This window comes from Siniperca chuatsi, linkage group LG12 (assembly GCF_020085105.1).
Source record: "Siniperca chuatsi isolate FFG_IHB_CAS linkage group LG12, ASM2008510v1, whole genome shotgun sequence".
NCBI classification, from domain to species: domain Eukaryota; kingdom Metazoa; phylum Chordata; class Actinopteri; order Centrarchiformes; family Sinipercidae; genus Siniperca; species Siniperca chuatsi.
The window spans coordinates 2810690-2831176 of NC_058053.1; the positions used below are offsets into that span (position 1 = coordinate 2810690).

Below are 20487 nucleotides of genomic sequence, written 5' to 3' on the forward strand. Positions count from 1 at the left end.
ACAAACAGATGTGGTCCCTCTCACCAGGCAATCAGCCTGTTCAAGGCCCGCAGCCCCACAGCATGGAATGTGTTGATTAAATACAGTTTACAAATCAGCCATTTGGGTTGATGTTGTTTTTTCCCTTCATTGTTTTGGTTTGGTTAACATGGAAAGAGGGGTGGGAGGGTGTGGGGGTATGAGGTAAGGGGGGGCTAGATTTTCAAGTCTGGCGATTGGTTGTCAGTGGTTTTGACAGTCGTGTTGTTATCTTCTGTTGCTGCTCCAGCCCCGGCTCAGTGTCACGTCTAATGTTTGAATTTGGATGCTCCCCTGAGTTACAGCCAGGAATGTGCCGCTGAAAAGACAAGGGACCCATCAATCAAAAGACTGCGAAGTTGCAAATCAATAGCCTGAAATTTTCACAGTTTAACGCACGGTCTCAACTTAATTTTCTTGCACTCAAAAAAGACTAAATGGTATGTGACAGCAACGGAGCCGAATGATGGATAATTACCCTCTGTATAATCCCATCTCATTTAAGTATATTATCCCATTGTCCGACCCCTTCTTTGTATACAGTCCTCGCTTCTCAGGGAGTAAAGTATCAAGTTGTGTCCATATCCTCCGCATCCTGATCAGGGCCCCAAAAACAACCAAAGCAGGATCTTAGCGTGTCCCCTGTGGGGCACTCTGGTGATTTATCTTGATCGCCTTGGCTGCCCAGATGTACAGAAGGGAGTGTGTCACATCATAATTCATCCCACCCTGAGCCAGTAGGGAAAATGCCAGAGAGGCAAATTCTAACTTGTTGGTCAGCCAGGAGGGCAGGGAGGCAGGCAGATAGACAGAATGGGAAGTTGGAGTGTGGCTCTAACACCTCACCTCACAGGTTACATGGGCAGCATCTTGAGGAAGAGAAGATGGATACTTTTCAGAGTCATCACTTGCAGAAAGACCCATTCAAAAACTTTGTGAATTCACACTGTGGTAAAACTAGATTGGTTGAATTGATATATGCAAAAAGAAAGATGTGAGGGCAGGGAATGTCAGACGCTGTTTGGAGCATTTGAAACACATTTTTCACTATAAACCAATGCGATGATTGTGTTTGAAAACTGAAACTGCAAGGCCACCAAAGCAAAACCGAAAGCTGAAATCAGCTTATAGATATGCTTTGACACTTAACAAGACCAACTTCCTATAAAACAATTTTTGTCAACCTTATTATTTTTACCATTTGGTTCTGTTTGATGTATGTAAAAAGAGATGTTTTTCTTTAACTCACTACTAGTCATGCTGCAGTCTGCACCACCAGCAGTCTAATGTACTTGCACTCTGGTATGCACTTACTCATAGGGTTACTCATATGCTCAACAAGCCGTACCATGTCCAAATAACTTTTTCTCACAGCAGAGTTTTAACAATGGAACAACAGAGACCATGTAATCACACAGTACAGAACACAGAGACAAATAGCAATTACCTCTTTGAAAGCATGTTAACTACTGACTCACATTGGCTTCCTATCCCTCTATCTATCCCTATTCCTCCTCAAGTATCATCCTACAAGGACAAACTGGCACTTTTATTTGGCAGTAATGAATAATTCTGATTTTCAACTGCATGCAAGTACTGTTACTATTTCTTGGTCTGTCTCAAGGCAGCCACCCATAGTGTTCAGGTATGATGGAAGTTTCTTTAAATGGCAGCCACTGACTAAGAGAAGGGGCTGTCCCAGGGCTCCGAGGCCCTCCAAGAGCTTCCCATTCAGCCTCTGTGGCTGAAGCTTCTGGAAAACACATACACTTCATGTAACATCTTGTCAGAAAAAGGGTGGATCGACAAGGCTTCAATAATGGTACCTGCCAGACAGGACTATTATTTTCAGCCTCCTGACAGGCAACGGCAGTAAATTTCATCTTATTATCAAGGCCTCATATACACTCTTGGTCGTCAGAGTGATTTACTGCAGCTAGAGTGATGTGTGTCGACACGTTGGTTTGCTATCAGCCACGAAACAAATTAAAAAACTATTGTTGATAGATATAGGTTTAAAGTAAAATGGTTTATTGGTTGATTATAATGGAACTTTTCAAAACAAGCTCACACTTGAAGTTCTGATTATATTTTTCTTTCAGCGAACATCTATGAAGCACACTGAGAATGTTCATATCACAATCCAGGGTGGCTCATATTGTCTCATCAACAAAGATCATGAGACTAATTTAGAAGCTATTATTTTATTTGCTTCAAAGGATGAGGCCGGTGATGTTCTATGTTTTTCTTATTGTCAACAAATACCATGATACTAACAGGTATTGCCTATGTAGCCAAAGCCTGATTCCACTGTGCCAGAGAGCTCCATTGCTGTCGAAAAAACATGACAACAGTGAGCCGCACTGTTGCACTGGGTGACATGTTCCTTCATTAGCATGAGCACACACACACTGTAGCTTATTTTGACTCAGTCCCATACATACATTTGTGACCAGTTGTTAAAGAATTATGTCTTCAGTAGGAAGCAATGGGCTTGGGGCACAGACGGTGTGGAGAACCTGGAAAGTATTGAGAGATTTACTTTTAAAGGGATTTCTTGAAAATAAGAAAATTATACAATAATGCTAGCCTTATCCTTTAAAAAAACAGCATTTTTATGACATATGAAATATTAGATCTCTATTTTCATGAAACTTAAATGAAATCTGGTACTCATTGTGAACCATTATTAAATCAGCATGAGTCCAGGATGGAGGTAAAGATGAAACATGCTAAAAAGGTTCCTGTATTACATTAGGCAGGTGTTTCTAATATTCTGTCCATTCAGGAAACATATTAAGCTATATTGCATTATACCTTTATGCTTTAGCTAAATGCTGGGACTCCAAGTGTGCGATTACTTGGATGAGCTTTGAGTCACCCAGTCTGATAAGAGAGAGAGCCAGCACCAGTGCCAGCTTACCCAGGTAGTCCTTCAGTGAAGCACCCAAGCACTAATCTGAGAAGGCACTGCCAAGCTGTCTGTATGCTGCTTAGAGGCGACCGAGGGAAGCGTGTTTTTGTGTATGGAGCGTCTGTTTCTTCTCACTTCTCCCCTCCCGCCCAGAACAGAGGGCTCTTTATGGTTGTTTGTAGGGGAAGAGTGGGCCTGACGGCAGAAAGTTGGCCCTCAGACAAGGCCAGCAGTCTGCAGGCGCTTACTGGAAATGGAGCGAGGGCCGAGGCTCTGGGTTGGTTGGCTCGGCCTGAGTTGGGCAGGGCTGGACCGGGTGCAGGTTGGCATCAGCACAAGGACAGTGAATGAGAGACTGATCAGGGAAATTCTGAAGGAAGGTTGGGGGGGAGGGTCTCAGGCCCCAGGCCCACCTTTCAGCCAGTAAGTACAGTCACACTAATTTCATCAGAGTCAATCATCTTTCATCTTTACTATTTACTGACCTTAAAGGGACAGTTCACCCCAAAATCAAAAATACATACTGTATTTCTCCTCTTACCTGTAGTGCTGTTTATCCATCTAGATTGTTTTGGTGTGAGTTGCCGAGTTTTGGAGATATTGGTCGATATTGACGTCTCTCGAATATAATGGAATTAGATGGCACTCGGCTTGTGGTGCGCAAGGTGCCAAAAAATACATAGACTAATCTCCACATTTAATTGAAGAACATTCATGAATCATTACCAGGTAGTGTGATCTAGACATCTTATTAGATTAACCATTCCCTACCCCCTTTTTTTACACATGCACATGCTGTGTACCCAGCATGCAGTTGATGCTGCCAATAATCAAAACCACACATATAAACACTTGTGTTCACAGCAGCCATCGAGCTGCTAAAGCGTCAGCTTAAACAGCATTTTTTTTTTCTCGGGCTCTCGTAAAGACAGCTATTCTGTTATTTTTATGACATTGTATTGTTGTATGCAAGTGTCACTGTGCTCATATTTTCTTCAAAAGAATCGCTCACGATTATGAGACGGATTGAAGTGAAGCAAATAGTGTGGAATCTTTGACAGATTCCAACAGGGCCAGCATGAAGGCACTTAATTTTCTAAAGGCCAAATATTGATGAACAAAATGAACAAAGTCTAAAATTTTGAATAAAAATGTTGAACTGACCGCAAAGTGACCTCAGACCTAAATTCCATTTTGAAAGAAGGCTACAGTGCCTAACATTTTTCTCATTTGTTACTCAGGCTCATTGTGTAAGGCCCTCCTCTACCCCACTGACAGCATTACAGTGAGTCATTAGTCTGGCCATTTCTGCTGAAGGGAGGACCAATTTGCCTTCAGAGGTTCCCTTAAGCAGCTTATTTCTCAAAGAAGTTTCTGAACCATTCCTTACTTGTAAAAGTATTGTCTGGGTATGCTTTCTTTGTCTTGGATGAAATTAACTTGTTTCAACTAAAAGTCCACTTAAATTTGAATCCCTGCAACAGTGTCGATTGACAATTTATTAGTTACTGTTAAAACAGCAATATAACCACACTGTGTCAGCCTGTTCTCTATTAGTGATTGTTCATTTTGCTTAAGAGGCCTTATGAGGGCTGAATTTCTACCAGGTGAGCTTACCACACAGTGAGGGAGCGACATGTCGCTTATCAGACGCACACTAGGTCAACATAAGTACTAGTGCCCCTTCAAAGGGTTGTGCCACTGCCAGCGGCCAGCAGACATTTTTATCTAGAGTTCAGCCCCCCAGGGCAGAGAATTACAACACTCACTTGTCTGTGTTTCTGCAAGCAGAAGCCAGAGTTGACAAATTTACTATATAGCCTGATGTGACCTGCAGGCGGTCAGAGAACTTAAGACCAGACTTCTTTTTTTCTTGCCAAAGGTGGCTATAGGCAGCTACTTGAGGTTTTGAGCATCCGGTTGCAGTCTCTTATCATACACTATGTCATATCTGATGAGAGACAGTGAGAGACAGAAAATACGCTTCCTAGTAGCCTCACAGTCAAAAGCCCTTGGTCTCGACTTGTCTGTAGCTCTAGGCTTACAGAAATAGAAGAAGGCGAACAAAAGGGGATTATTATGTATTAGCTGTGGGACTGGGGAGGGGAAAGGGTGTAAGTGGATTGAGACTGCAGACACTTTTGTGGGATAACAGAAGTTAAGGCTTGTCTATGAACATACCAATGAAGATCACTCACAATGATAACTGAGCACAATACAAGTAATCAAATTAACACAGGCTGTCTCCTCTTCCTCCATCTCCCACTATCTGTTTTTAGTCTTTCTATTTATCTGTGACCCCCGTCCTCCATCCCTTCCTCCCCACACCCCTTCTTTTTCCTTCTTTTGCTATCCACTATCGCTCTACCTTCCTCTTTATATCATTTATTTAAACGTGTCTAATTTTTAATCCCCCTTCACAGACCTCCAGGACTGACGGGAAGTCCAGTCATCTCAGATATTTCCCTGATCCGTCTATCACCCCATGCGGCGCCCGGGACGGGTGAGTCACCGTTCAGCCCTCCACATCCTTATGTCAGCCCCCACATGGAGCACTATCTACGCTCGGTACACGGCAGCCCCACCCTCTCCATGATCTCAGCGGCCCGAGGACTGAGCCCTGCAGAAGGTATGATTTACCCCTTCATACTGGCGTTGTAGCACCACCAAGATCTTGACTATAATATCTATCTAATATCTACTAATGTGATGTTGCTAATACCACCAAAAGAAAAACCATCAAGCTACTGTCCATCAACCTCAACCACAATAATAGTGAAAATCAACAATGAACAGTAGTATCTTAAATATCTTCATGAACAGAAAAAGAGAAAAAGAAAGAGAGAACTAGATGTAGGAGCCCTTCAGTAAGAACAAAAACAAAACAAATCAGTAACCGACTAGTAGACCTCATCCCATAGTGGTCATTTTGAAGTTATATTAAAGATTAGGGAAACTATCCAGAAACAGAAACACATTGTGCTGTTGTACGCCAAGATACACACACACACGAAAAAGGTTGTGAAGTAGAGCATTTATTATTTTATACATTCATTAAAGAGAAACATACAAGAAACACATTTATTGACAACAAATCTTATAAGGAAATGTCTTTGTTCTGCTGTAGCCAACTATGAGAAGCTATTCAAACTAGCGAGAAACTAATACCTTGTAAGCTAATTTCCCTGCTTAAGCAGTTTTGTTAGATGTTATTCAATTCAATTCAATTTTATTTATATAGCGCCAATTCATAACAGAAGTTATCTCATTGCACTTTTCCTATAGAGCAGGTCTAGACTGTACTCTTTATAATATTATTTACAGACACCCAACAAATCCCACCATGAGCAAGCACTTGGCGACAGTGGCAAGGAAAAACTTCCTTTAAGAGGCAGAAACTTTGGACAGAACCGGACTCAATGGTCTGCCGGGGGGGGGGGGGCACAATGATAATAATAATAATAATAAATTAAAAATAATAATAGGAATGACAGCTATAGGAAAAATAATGTCAGTATTAGGAACAGAGCCAAAACAACAACTGTAGTAGCAGTTGTCGAGCAGGAACATCGGGGCAGCAAGTGGCCCACAACCACAGATCCTGAATTAAATGCAGATGGGATCGCTTTCTTGAATTTAGCCACAGCACTATCAGATAGACATCTAGAGTAAGAGTTTTTGCCTAATGGCGTGTAGTCCAGTAACAGCAGTTCAAGAGTTATTAAATAATGGTCCGATAAAGAAGGATTCTGTGGAAAGACTATTAAATGTTCAATGTCAATGCCATATACCAGAACAAGGTCGAGGGTGTTGTTAAAACAGTGAGTGGCTTCATGTACACTCTGACAAAAGCCAATCGAATCTAATAATGAGATAAACGCTACTGAGGATATCATTTTCAACGTCCACATGAATATTGAAATCACCTACAATAATTACTTATTCTGTTTTAGGGAGTGAACTTGATAAAAATTCTGATAGGACCAGGAGTATGGTACACTATAACAAATAGAATTGTCATGTTTTCCAGGTTGGGTGTGAAAGACTAAGAACAAGGCTTTCGAATGAGTTATAACTTAGTTTAGGTTTAGGGTTGATTAATAGGCTTGAGTCGAAAATGGCTGCAACTCCACCTCCTCGGCCAGTGCCTCGAGGAATAGACCTCGAAACCATTGAAACTTGTCAAGTTCATTTTAATATAAGCAAATCCTCAAGAGGTTCCCACTTGAGCAACACAAAGCTATGTGACAATTTTTGCACAGACTTGTGATCTGTCTTTTTGACTTGACTGTTTCCATGTTTTTTAGCTCTTCGCTCTACATTACATTTGCATTAACTACCATAAATGGCTTTATAATGTCAAACTGCGCTTATCAAGAAAAGTATTTTTTTATGGTGGTCTGCAAACATTGTCAAAGTGTATTAACCCATCCTACTGGCCTGCATCGTGGGGTGAATTTGGAGAATCATTTTACTCTTATTTCATTTAGGAAAAGTGCAATGAGATAACTTCTGTTATGAATTGGCGCTATATAAATAAAATTTAATTGAATTTTATAAATTTGACTCCACTAACCAATGTTGTTTCCTCAAAAACTAAAAAAGTGCTGCGCACCCCATCGCTGACTACATGTGTGACAAACTTAACACACAGTCTGTCCTTCTCTCTCCAGTGCCAATAACACAGCTATAGCACATGCTGTGTCTATGTCCTGACATCAATCAAAAGTCATAGCTAAACTTTCTTTCTCTCCAATCCTTGTGTAATCCACATACAGTACAGTGTAATTCCCCTCTGGTAATGACATTAGGATTTGGCTGAAGTACTGAATATCTAATTCAGCCTCTCAAAGTAGAGGGCAAATTTTGGTTTTGTTAACAACACTAGTCTGCAAACACATTTTCGCTGTAGACTGTACACACACAAGTACACACTTCAAGCGCTGGAACGAAACATGAGAAAGACATCAAGATATTTCTCACATGCTGTCATTTACTTGTGCTCGTATAGATGCTCAGTGTGAAGAACTTCAAATGCCCAGGCACACATGTTCATCCATAAACACTCTCATACCTTATGCATTTGCAAGATGGAAACACACAGTTTTAGTCTTCTTATAATGTATGCAATGTACACAATATGAAGAATAAAATGCAAGTGATTTGGAAAATCTTTCAAAAGGGCGGCTATTCTGCAGCTGCTTTGACCAGTTAACATTAAGGAGGTGAGATTCGAGTTGAGCGGGTTCAGAATTTATATATCCTGTTCACTATAAGCTAACTGTGTCTGCTTGGCTGCAGCTCACTGCATACACACTGAGCTTACACAGTTGATTATTTAACCAATGGGGATAATTAGTCTTGCAACTTACACATTCCCCTACATAAGGTACTGAAGCACACCTTTCATCAAGCTTGTTAATGTGTTTTTGCATGTGTGTGCATGCTGGTGAGTTGTGGATATATCAGGCGTATTCTTTGCAGTAAGGGCAACTTTCCTGCTCGCTTGTATGTATGTTCGGGCCGGAGAAGCCATTGAAATTAGCACAGACACAAACATGTGGTGCACCTGAACTATAAAGTTCACATGATGACAGACCTGTCCTCGCTGCCCCTGTTCAGACAACAGGTTGGAGTGAGGAGCCACAGGCCTGCACTCGGCACCAATAAATCACCAAGCACAAGCTGCTGGCAAGTAATGCCTCCCCACTTTTCAAGAGAAGCAATGCGGAAGAGATGCTGTCACTGATAAAGTGGCAGGGAAGTATGGCGCCAAATGGAGGGCACTATGCAGCTCTGCAGAACATAAATAAGCTCGGTGGAGCATGTGTAAACATCTAATAGGGATACCTGGGTGCCAGGCATGAAGGTTGTTTGTGAACTGCTTAAGGTATACTTAAATAAACTACCATGTTCCCTAGTGTAATGCCGTACTCATTAAATTAATTAAATTCAGTCAGAATTGCAACGTCTGGCACGTAGTTATGCACAGCTTTACATGCAGTATTTCTGCAGCATCTCTGGAGTCCAAACTAGAATGTAAAGATATTGTTGTAAAGGGAAGGAGCATGTTGTAATATCTTTGTAATACACACTGCATATCTGACTACTTGCGATAGAGCAGTAGCATCCGTGTTTTAGCAGTGCTAGCATTGTGGTCAGTCAGATGGTGAACCATAAACCATGTTTAACTAAGATGGTGAACATGCTAAACATCATACCTGCTAAACTTCAGCATGCATTGTCACTGATGTTGACATATGGCTCAAAACATCACTGCACCTATAAGTACAGCCCCACAGAGCTGCTAGCACGGCTGAAGACTGCCTTAAGCTGTGTCTGGAATCACTCCCCATTTACTATATAGTGCACTACATTTAACTTCTGCACTATATAGTGCCCTCAAAGCTCCCCAAAATCAAAAGAAAAAAGTAGTACTACTACTACTTTCTGCTAACAAACACACAATTCAGTGCATCACATTTTGTAGAAAATGACATTGTGACACGGCACCATACCTATCACAATGCAAAATGATGATTAATTAGTGTCCAAGTGTTTATAATAGGGACTAGTGAACGAGTGAATGAGGGAGTGAATTCAGACAGAGTTAGTATTGTTTCACTATAATCTATAAAACTAGGTGTTGGGTGGAAAACATTTCTGCTTTTTAGCAGTGTACGTTGTGTCAGGTTGTACAGGGACCAGTGGAAATCTAGCTGCTATCTTTCATCCCTCCGCGTTCAACAGTGAGGTCACACACACACACACAAACATTCAGACACAAAATGCTACTCTGCGGAGGTGGTAACGTGATCTGGCAGCCATGGAGAAACCAAAGGAATATGCCCGGGTCGCTGCTGGAGCACAAACACACTGTCTGTGCACTGTTACTACAGCCATGGCCTAATGCATTCTGATGGATCCAGATTTTTTGGTTTATGTGTGTGCTTATGTGTATGTGTCTGTGTGTGTATAGAGGGTGGGGGAGGCTGTGGTCTTGCTCCCCCAGTATCCCACTTGGCCCCCACCCAGTGATCCCAGCCCCCACTTCCCCCCTGTTTCCACCAGCATGCATATTAACCGACCATCGGCCCACACCCCTGTCCCCTCCAGACACCCCTACCCACTGAGGAGCAGAGAGCAGGAAATGGACGAAAGGGGGACACAGGCACAGTTAGATGTAGGAAAGAGGAAAACCAATCCATCTGTCACTCTTATAGTTCCTGACACTTTTAAATGCGGCTTTACTGGGTGCAGGTGTTAACACATTTTACATCAATATTACCTCCTCAGCATTATGAGTGTGTGTGTGTGTATGTGTGTGTGTGCACCTGGACTCTGTGTATGACTTCAGCCTGTCAAACACCAGAGAAGTGCAGGAATGTGGTATTCCTTCCCTCTGAGGGCGAGATGCCCCCCCATGCGCCATCTCGCCCTCTCCCTCCATCTCTCCTTTACTCCCTAGAGATATTTTCCCATAACCCAGCAAGCCTCAAAGACATCAGACATCTTTTATCAAAACCCTCATGCCCCGGGCATGCACATATCTTCAAATCCGTAAAGCAGGGCACTCGTCTCCTCTGTCGAGTACTTCTTGCAACTTTCTCATGTCTGTGTTTTTGTCATTCTGCCAAGGCGTATGCCAAATGATGTCACTGAATATATTACTTTATTACAGGAAAACAAAATGGATTTGGCAAAGCCCCCCTTTGACCTCTGTACTGAAGCACCAGCAGGAATTGATAGAACTTACCTCCTGATTGCTTAATTCTGCAGTGTTGTATTATAGGACAAGTAGACAATGAGGCTATTCGTCTCCTGATTTTTATTTCTAGAAAAGAAAAATAACCTGTTCTCCTACACGTCCTATTTGTTCCTCCCATTTCTGCTGCAGTGACCCACGAACACCTGAAGGATCGTGCCTTGTTCAATCTCCCCCCTCCACCACCAGGGGCCAACCCCGCAGAATACTACCACCTGATGGCCAGTGCCAGCCAGCGAAGCCCCTACACTGACTTGCTGATGCAGAGCAGTGCGGCCGCCGCCGCTGCTGCTGCGGCCGCCGCTCATCTACCAGATTACATCAGCCCCGTGGATGGTGAGGATAAGACACCTGGCTATGTTGCCTTTTGACGGAAATACAATTTAAGATGTTTTACTGTACCAATTTATCAATTTACTGTTTAGCGTAACAGCACATGTGCAGTTACAGCTTGCTATTCATAATATGAGAATTACACTATATGCATCAATAGCACATGACATTATAACACTGTAGGTGTGCTTTTTTTTCTAATAAATGATCTTTGGAGAGCAGGCACTGGCTTGCAGAGAGGTTTGGCTAAACTACACATAAGCCACGTTATATTTTAGCCTTTTGGCAAGTAACTTATAGCATTAGCTTTAAATAGTTTCAGCTGATGTGCTCTGCCACCACTGGTGTTTGTCATTCTGCAACTCTTACTGCGAATTACAGCATCCTCATCTTCAAATGACCTCTCCTCTGATGGAGCATCTTTTGTACATGGCTTCATAATGTAGACCTTAAATGGCAAAAGTGATGGTCGTTGCTAAAAGTGAGAAGCCTGCTATACCTGAATGATTTGCATATCAGTATTTGCAAATAAATAAGATGGAGGAGAGACAGAAGATTCAAGAGATCCGTTGACCTTGGAGCTTATTTTATAAACCTGGAACCAGATCCAAAAGAACCTGTAATGGAAGCTTATTGAATTACCACCATGATATGTTAGTGTGATATTTTCATGTCAAAAATACAATCAGACTCCTGTCGCAGTTACACTAAAGCACGTGCAAGTCTTTCATCCCTGGTACAAGAGTAACAGCCAAACTAAACAGCCATCTTACCCTTTGTTCTCAGCACCAGGCATGTTGATACCATCCTCTTATTCTTCTACTTGAGGCTTTTTCATGGAAGAGTTCCCCACATCAAAGCCAGTGGTACTTTCTAGACTTATGTGTAGCATGGGGGCCACAGCTAGTTGAGGGTTGAGGGTGCATAAACACTAAAGCCCCAAGGCCAGGAGCTCATAAAAACACGTTACCTTGGAGTCTCTCATTCTGATGGTGTTTCAGGTGTGTTTGTACTGTTATTATGAGTAACATCCTACAAAACAAATCCAGGGTAACCGTAAAAGGGCAGCATGGAGAGAGAGAGGCTGTGTGAGGCGGAGGAGTGTTACCCTGAGACCTTTGTGTCTTCCATCCTGTGTCAGGCAGTTAAGGCAGGGATTAACCTCATGGGCTGCATGCGCTGTCCACTTAATGGCAGGGATGAGGCAGCTTAACACTGACGCACATATACACAGTGGCACACAAAATATTTAACAGCCAAGCAAATAGGCAGGCAAATGCTCACCAACTCATACACGTGTTTGCATACAAACTCACAGAGGCCAGCTTGTTCTTTCATGCCAGTGAGAACCTCGGCCCTCTATCAAGATGACGGTCAGGCACCAGAACAGACGTTTGATTTCAGCAGCAAAATGCATCCAAGAAACCTTCAGCCCTTATGAATGGGGAATAGAAAGCACACAGAGTGGAAAACTGTCCGTGAAAGTCAGCCTTTTCGATGCCTGATAATCAAACACTCCCCTTGGCACTGACGCCCGCTCTGCTCCAGGAGCCCTCGCTCTTTCTTTCATCCCATCCAGCCACCCACCCAGAAAAAAAAACGCCCCACTGCTTTCACCGCCACAGTGTCACGCTCTCCGAAGTCACCGCATGACACTAATGCCGGCATCCTCACGCACAGGTAGGAAAACACAACAGAGAGAGAAAAAAACTGAATCACATACAGGATTGTTTGGCAATTAATCTTTTAAATGACCTCAATCACTTAGTTAAACACAGTGGTGCTGAAAGGGAAGGGTGATGCAGGGTTAGGGGCCTGGCAGAAATTGTAGACCACCTCTTTCTCCTCCCTCCTCCTCCCCCTCTTTCTTCTGTACCTCCAACCCCCTCTGTGACCGCCGCTGTGCTGCCTTACCCACACTTGTTTGGCGAGGCTGTTTGCTCAAATAGCCACAAGCCCCACCTCCCTCGCCCCCACCGCCTGCTTCAACGCAGCGTCCACACTTGCTGCCACCAACCCAGCAGCTTTTATTTAGTGTTCTACCATGCTAGCAGTGATGTGGTCAGGTTTGGGCCACTCTGCCAGTCTGGAGGCTCTTCCATTGCGGCCTCCAGACACAGGGCCCATATTGACCAAGGTGGCCAGCTAATGGTCATCGCGGGCAGCCTGGCCTGAATCAAAGGCTTCATTTACTGCCAGAGCGTGGGAGGAGGAGTAGTGGCAGAGGTGGCAAATATGTGCTTCATCCCTTGCCGTTAGTTTTGGAAGGCAGTGCAGATAAAACCCATATTAAAAATCAATTTATGCACTAATATTCAGTAGACCCACCGCAAAAACTGGGAGCCCTCAGTGAACCCATAGAATGGCTTCTCACCCACCTCCCCCTCCTACCCCCGCTTTCCCTCTGGATAAGTAAATTGCAAGGCTTATGGTTGAATCATGAAACACTGAGTGGTGCTGTGAAGAAGTGTGCCGGTGGAAAAGTTGTGAACACAAGCGTAGGTAAAGTTTTTTTGACAGGCCTGCAGGTCTTATCGTTCCACACCTCAAGTCAAACCCGTAAAATTCAGGGATCCTGAATATGAGGAAGACAACATTTCAAAATGATGTCACAGACTTTGGGGGACTTCTTTTCATGTCCCCAGTTAAAACACAAACCTACCCAGCAGGTTGTTTTACTGTGTAAAGATCCATAATCTGCTTGCTGGGTTTTCCTCCCACAGAATTGCCACGTGACAGTTTGATGGACAGGACTGCTATACAAACATGGTGTTACCAGCAGCTGTAAAGGCCTCGCTAAAACACTTAGCTGCTTCTGTAAGTCAGTGCTGGTGTCTATGCTTGTATTTTTCACACATCAATCACTGTCCTTATCTGACGAGCGTAACATGGAGGCTGAGAGGAGCAGACTGGGCTAAAACAACAAAAATATTTATATCATATATAATATAATACATTTTGCTCCAAAGACACACAGCTACACACATATCGATTTCAACACGTCATTAAATCTTGTATTGTCTACTAACTTTTTTTAAACTGGCCAGTGGTGGTTTTGGGTCATTTCAGTTCTTTCTACAAGAAAAAGTTGGTTCAAATCTTCTTGGATCACACATGCATGAGCCTTGTTTTTAATCACATACGTATGTTAAAACAAGCTTGATTTCCTACAGACTTGAAAATTGTGGTTGTCAGGCATGCTAATTCATGAAACATCTCTTCCCTACACAGGATGTAACAAATGGAGGATTAGTGCCAGGATCAGACAATACAATATATTTGTTTTTTGACATGGTCGCATGTCAGATTAGAGAAATAAATTCTTGCAGTGCTTTGGTCGAGAGACATGGCAGACACGTTGGAGCCCGACCAATCATCTTTCACAACTTGCGTGTCATAGGTGATCTGAAAGAAGGTGCCAGCTGACAGAACCAACAACATCACTAGCCTTTCGCTTCACCACTTCTAAGATGGAAACTCAAAAGAAGGCAAAAAAAAAGTTGGACACGCTAGTCTTTTTGTTGAGATGTCGTGAGGCGTCCCAGATGCTGTCGGTCAAAGCTCTCAACACGGTCAGTGTGCAGTCTCCTCTGTGTGTGTGTGTGTGTGCGTGCGTGCACTGTCTGCAACAAATAATGTGTACAAACTCGCGTGAGCAGCGCTCTCGTCTATGTGGAAGTTGTCATCACCATCCAATGGCGGGGCCTCAGATTGCGGTGTTTAACATTTTTAAAGGCAGGTGCAGGCCTACCGCAAAAAGCATGCAATGGACCTAAGACACGATACATGGAATAAAAGGAGCAATTGTCACATCCAACAGTCTTTTTCATTCCCAGTGCCCCATGTCCGTTGGTTCGGGCCATTATCGGGCCATGTAGTCTGATCCTACCATAAGAGTAGAAGAGAATAAATTGTTTCCCAAATAGCAACATGTGAATGCTCTGTCCAGAGGAAGCTACTGTAAATTCACTGACAATAGCTTAATCCTGACCATTCCCCACTTGCCCCTAAGGGGGAATTTTAGTTATGAAGAATACATTATGAATAGAATAGAATAGAATACATTGATGCCATTTGGGGCCAAAAAATAACATTTTAAGACTAAATATGAGAAGAGATTACTTTTTAGGTGCCATTTCTTTCTATAAGAGAAGTCTTTCCACCTACGTTAGGCGGGGCAGAGGAGAAACCATACCATACTTCCTCACAAGAGTGCCAAAATAAAACTTGTCGCTCATGTTCTACAATAAGCTGGTCTCTGAACCCTGACAGAAGTAAGACAGCGAATCACTCATTCCAACATTAGTGAAAAGACATTTAAGCATGGTTAGCATTAGCATTGGTACACCACCACTACTGTAAGTATAAATAAAGTCACATTATGGTATTTCACATTGGGAGGCATTCAGAAGATGTTTGTATATCAGTGAACAGGTATGTAAGGGGTGGGTGGGCAGAGAAATATCTTGTGGAAAAACACTGGAGCTCCCATGACAAAAGCAGCGGCCAAAGTAAATGTCTGCCATCCCAAGGAAAAAGATTTTAGTGTTGATGCAGCGGAGGGAGTGAAGGAGATAGATGTGTGTACTGATGTGGTGGTGAGGAGTGAGGGGGTTGGAGAGGGACCGGTCCCCTCAGACTGCATACACAAACACTTAACTATATGTTGGTTCATGAGCACATAGGTGGAAGTGTGTGCATAAACACACTGGCAAAAACAACGGCAGCTTTGGGCTGGACACTGGGGGCTCATAGAGGATTCAGCACGAGCCCCCTCGCTAATAAAATTCACAGTGTTAGTATTAGTGAGATTTAGCAGGGAAAATAAACATTTTCCCACTCCGGCTGGCCAAGGGGGTGGCTAGGCTGGCTGAAGATGTGGAGGCCTAGGGCGCTGCTGGCACCAACTCAAGCTGCGGTGTGGCGGGGGGGTTATCCAGCATAAAGCAGCTCCCGTTCATCACGGAGAGGGACTTTGCTGAGGCCCGTTTCACCCTAGACAAGGTCAAGGTTATCCACTGAGGCCAACTGCTCGGGCCATAGGGTTTTTCTGACTGCATTTGTCCCTTCAGTACATAATGATTTTTTATTTCTTAGAAGCCATTTTTTGGAAGAAATTTGAAAACCGAAAAAGCCAAATTCACACCAAAGCCAATACACATATATGAGGCATTAGAAAGGTATCAACTTCATTGTAATTTCTACTTTTATTAGTTGATGACACATGATCACCTGTAAAACCACTCTGATCTGGCTCCATATGTTAGCAGTGTTGCTAACTTGACCGTCAAAGACCTCTTGGGTATTTCACCAGTGGTGTAGTGGTATCTTGGTAAAGGGGTATACTGTATTGTGGCTATGTGCAAACAAACCTGTGCTTGCACCTGCCCGCAAGGGTACACGCAGCATACTTGCATACATGCAAACTAAACTACTGAAACTCAAACCATTTACAAGATGGTCAAAGGAGGAGAAACTTGCTGTACAGTAAACCTCTCCAACCCATAGAATAAAATACCATAAATCCATAAACCCATAAAATACAGTGAGATCTTACGCATCCTCTTGCCTTGGCTCTGTTTCTGTATTCAGTCAGAGCAGAATATCATTGTTTCCTGTAAACTCAAGCACATATTTCTGTTAGAGACAGTTTGTTCACACATTCAAGGATGTTCTGAGGTTTGCATTTCTCACTACATGTTTGAGGATGTACTGGCACTGAGCTGAGCTGTTTCTGTATCCAACTCATCTGCAATCCAGCTCAGACTGCTCATTATTCAGTTGCTGGCAGAATTCTGCTGTCTCTTTTAGCTCCACTGTCTCCATGAACTCAAGAAGAGGCCAACTGCTTTCACTTATGTTGACATGCAAGTTTCAGATTTTATTTTGCTTACCTCTAAAAAAAAAAAAAAAAAAAAGTGAATTTCTTTTAGATAAAGATGATGGTAACTTCTTTATTTTTAACAATGACGTGTTACACAGCCCCAATTTTAGAATCACTATTGTGGGAGAAAAGGCTACATACCAATTCTCTGCAGAACCTTACAGTGACCCTCCATGTGCTTGGGGCCAGGATGATACAGAAAGCTAGGTGCTTCTGGGGATTAGCACAACCCTTAAATTAAAGTGTTTTCATTTTCCACAAAGTCGGTTCAGTTAAAACAGCACAGGCAAATGCTTAAAATAATCACACTCAAACACGTACACCCTCTTCCCTCCCATTCTTTTCAATATATATTTTTTTCTTTACTGTATCGATGTGCACTGGAGCGCCTGTAATTATGACTCTCTATATAAATCCAGATCCCACAATTACAACCAGCCCAAGATGCAGTCCCACAGAGCAATGGCACACACATAGACACACACACACACATATATAGACATACGCACACATGCCATATTACCGCATACTGCAGCGCCACCATGGCCTGTTCAACATCTGTTTTCTCACTCCTTCCGGAACATGCTCACCCTTTCAATTATAACTCCCACCTATAAAACACCCCTTTACCAAGTGGTGAGAACTGTGTGTGCGCGTTTGTGTGAAATTTGTTCCAGGTAAAATTAGGTTAGACCAGTGACATCCACTGGAACAACACTAAGCTAAACAAAACTAGCTTGTCCGCACCTTAGCTTAAGAAGACTGAACATTACAGACGTTTAAGCTTTGTTGCTGGAGGCATTAAGAATTCTTCTGAGCTGAGGTTGATGTATAGATTGGGGGGGTGGTTTGACGATGGAGGTAGAGTGCGGGGTTTTGGGCACAGTGCCCAGAAGGGTGAGGCAGGCGCCAGGCTACCAGGCCACCAGGCTGTGCCTGTTTCCTGCTTTCTGAAGGGGGAATATTAATACACTTATCTCCCATTAAATATTGTTGGCAAGGCAGCAAGCTCGCCTCACTGCAAAAATAGCAAGTCCTTGAAGCTGCACGACCTGTATGGAGCTAATCAGAATGAACTCCTCATTCATGACGATCCATGTTCCCAAGTGGAGGATCGCCTGCCTCTCCACCCCCTATGTTTTGTTCTGTTCCTCCCCTCCCACCTCCCTCCTTTACTCCGTCCCTACTCCTCTGTGTAGTTAACCAAAGATGACACATTTATTTATTAGCCCTAAAGGGACACATTCCTGAGGATCGTTTGTTGTTTTTGCCAACTCTTTCATACACATCTCTATCATCTCCACCAGTCTTTTTTTTTTTCAGGCCCCTATCGTCTGCCGTCTGAAGTTCCCGGGGGCCTTTTAACTAAGTGCATATGCCTCTGCTTTACGACTCGCCACCTCCAAACATAATAGATTTGTAAGTAAGATCCTGGTTTATAGCTGTAGGTCTGGCTCGGTGATTATGGCGGTGCCTGGACTCATTTGGCTTGAGGGGTTGTGAGTTCCAGCAGCAAAGAGTCAGGGATTGGCTTCATATTGAAAGCAGTGGAGTTGACATGCAGCAAATGTGTTCTTAGGTGAGTGGTGATGGGCCTATTATGAGTTTCCTGCCTCTCGCGCCTCCGATGATGTCTGCTGTAAGACCTAATTACACGTGTGCACAAAGACTCACACGCCAGTCCTGCTCTCTGTCCCCTCACACCGCGAAGCAGCACCTGTTGGTCCAAAGCAAGTGATCTGTCTCTGTCTGTGTGGGAGTGGGAGCTACATGGCTCAGAAATTTTAAAGAAATAAATACACATGAATGATGGACTATCAGTACATATGGAAAAATAAATAGCCTTCTCTTCAAGTTCATGGGAAAGTAGTCTTCCCCCGTCTTTTCTACGAGAATAAGAAAATAGTGTAACAAACTGGTCTAGCGGGAGGCCATGAACCCTACCTTTGTGAGTCAGCCTTGTTCTTTTTTAATGGTATTCTGAGATCAATTTGTTTAAATTGCCTCCATTTTCTTGCCCAAGTACAGCGGTCTGAAAGAGATTGCTATCACGGTAATTACTAAGAATGATTGGGGCGATTCATTATGCATAAGAGGATGCGAATGTTAAATAGGGGAGCTGTGTGTATGTATGTGTGTGTGTGTGTGTGTGTGTGTGTGTGTGTGTGTGTGTGTGTGAGAGAGAGAGATGCAGGAGATAGAGTGTAGCTTAGCATGGCTGTGACCTCCACTAGAATGCTCAGGGCTGAATGTTTCTTCTAACATGGTCCTGGGTAAATGCTGGTCTTTATTGAGGCCAGATTTGATGGGCGTGTGATGAATTTACACATTAGTTCTCCAATCTGGAGCCATGACAGCAATGTCTGAAAGGTTCTTAATACTGAATGTGAGACATCATATATACATTTATAACCAAGCGGTTGATTTCTTTTGATATCATTCATCCAGGTAGCTACGCCGAGTTGGCTGACATCGTCTCTATTGTGTCTTTGTGCGTCTGTGTCCAGTATCACGTTTCTCCAGCCCACGGCTGACACCCCGACTGAGCAGGAAGAGGGCGCTGTCTATCTCCCCGCTGTCAGATGCCAGCATTGACCTGCAGACCATGATCCGCACCTCACCCAACTCCCTGGTGGCCTACATCAACAACTCCCGCTCCAGCTCGGCCGCCAGCAGCTCCTATGGGCACCTTTCAGTCGGCGGGATCAGGTAGCTAGACAGTGCACATGCATGCATATCTAGCAACTACAAACATGCATATACGCACATTTACAGGCATATACACACCTTAGCATAAATACTAGCTGAGATAATATCTGTGACCACTCTCTTTTTGTGATGCAGCAGATGAAAAAGGCATGGTCTGCAAGGTCTGACAGATTTTGCAATAGTATTCAATAAAGGAAAATGCTTAGATATCTAGTTTTCAATAACTGTCTTTTACTGGAATCTAATGATGCAGATTTACCACTGACAATAATTAGTAGTACTTTAAAAAGTTGTACTGTTTGAAGTACGACCCTTTTTGTATCCAGTAAAGACAAAACCGTTTAGGGGACGGTCACATTTGTACCATGCTTGTGAATATTGATCTTATTTCCCAGTCACAACCATTAAAAAACATGGGAATGATGAATTTAGAAGTTTGTTTTCGCAACAAATCTAACAAGTCAAATTTGCACTTCAAGTTTTACATTTGTTGAAATCTGACCGGCGGCCAGCCAGCAGACATGCTGTTCTTCGGGTTTAGCAGCCTGGTTCTCAGTAATAAGCCAGAAGTAAGACAAGAATGGATGACACGTGCTCTGCAAATGTTTTCTCCTTCCTCTGTGCCATACAGCGCCACTGTTGTTCAAGAACTATTAAAAACACATCAGAGACCCACACCGTTGCACTGGGTGACATGTTCCTTCATTACCATGAACACTGGCGTTGAGTCATTCTCACAAACACCGTCCTGCTGCTGCAAATGCACTATTTACTGTTTGAGTAGTGTTTACTAAAAACTACAGGGCCCTGCGGTTTTAGGGAAATTGTTCAGATTTACCTCTTCAGTAAAAACAAATGGACTTG

General features: G+C 43.1%; 1 protein-coding gene across 3 annotated transcripts in view; it reads left to right on the forward strand.

The window, feature by feature from the left end:
- gli2a (GLI family zinc finger 2a) overlaps positions 1-20487 on the forward strand; it is an 88056-nt gene that overhangs the window by 52441 nt on the left and 15128 nt on the right. For 2 of the 3 annotated variants that reach the window (XM_044216611.1, XM_044216610.1), the window contains 3 exons: positions 5356-5561; positions 10830-11033; positions 19422-19623. In XM_044216611.1, coding sequence (XP_044072546.1) covers positions 5356-5561; positions 10830-11033; positions 19422-19623 — 612 coding nt within the window. Of the gene's footprint in view, positions 1-5355; positions 5562-10829; positions 11034-11561; positions 14603-19421; positions 19624-20487 lie in introns of those variants that run through there. The other variant, XM_044216612.1, reaches the window with a different exon arrangement.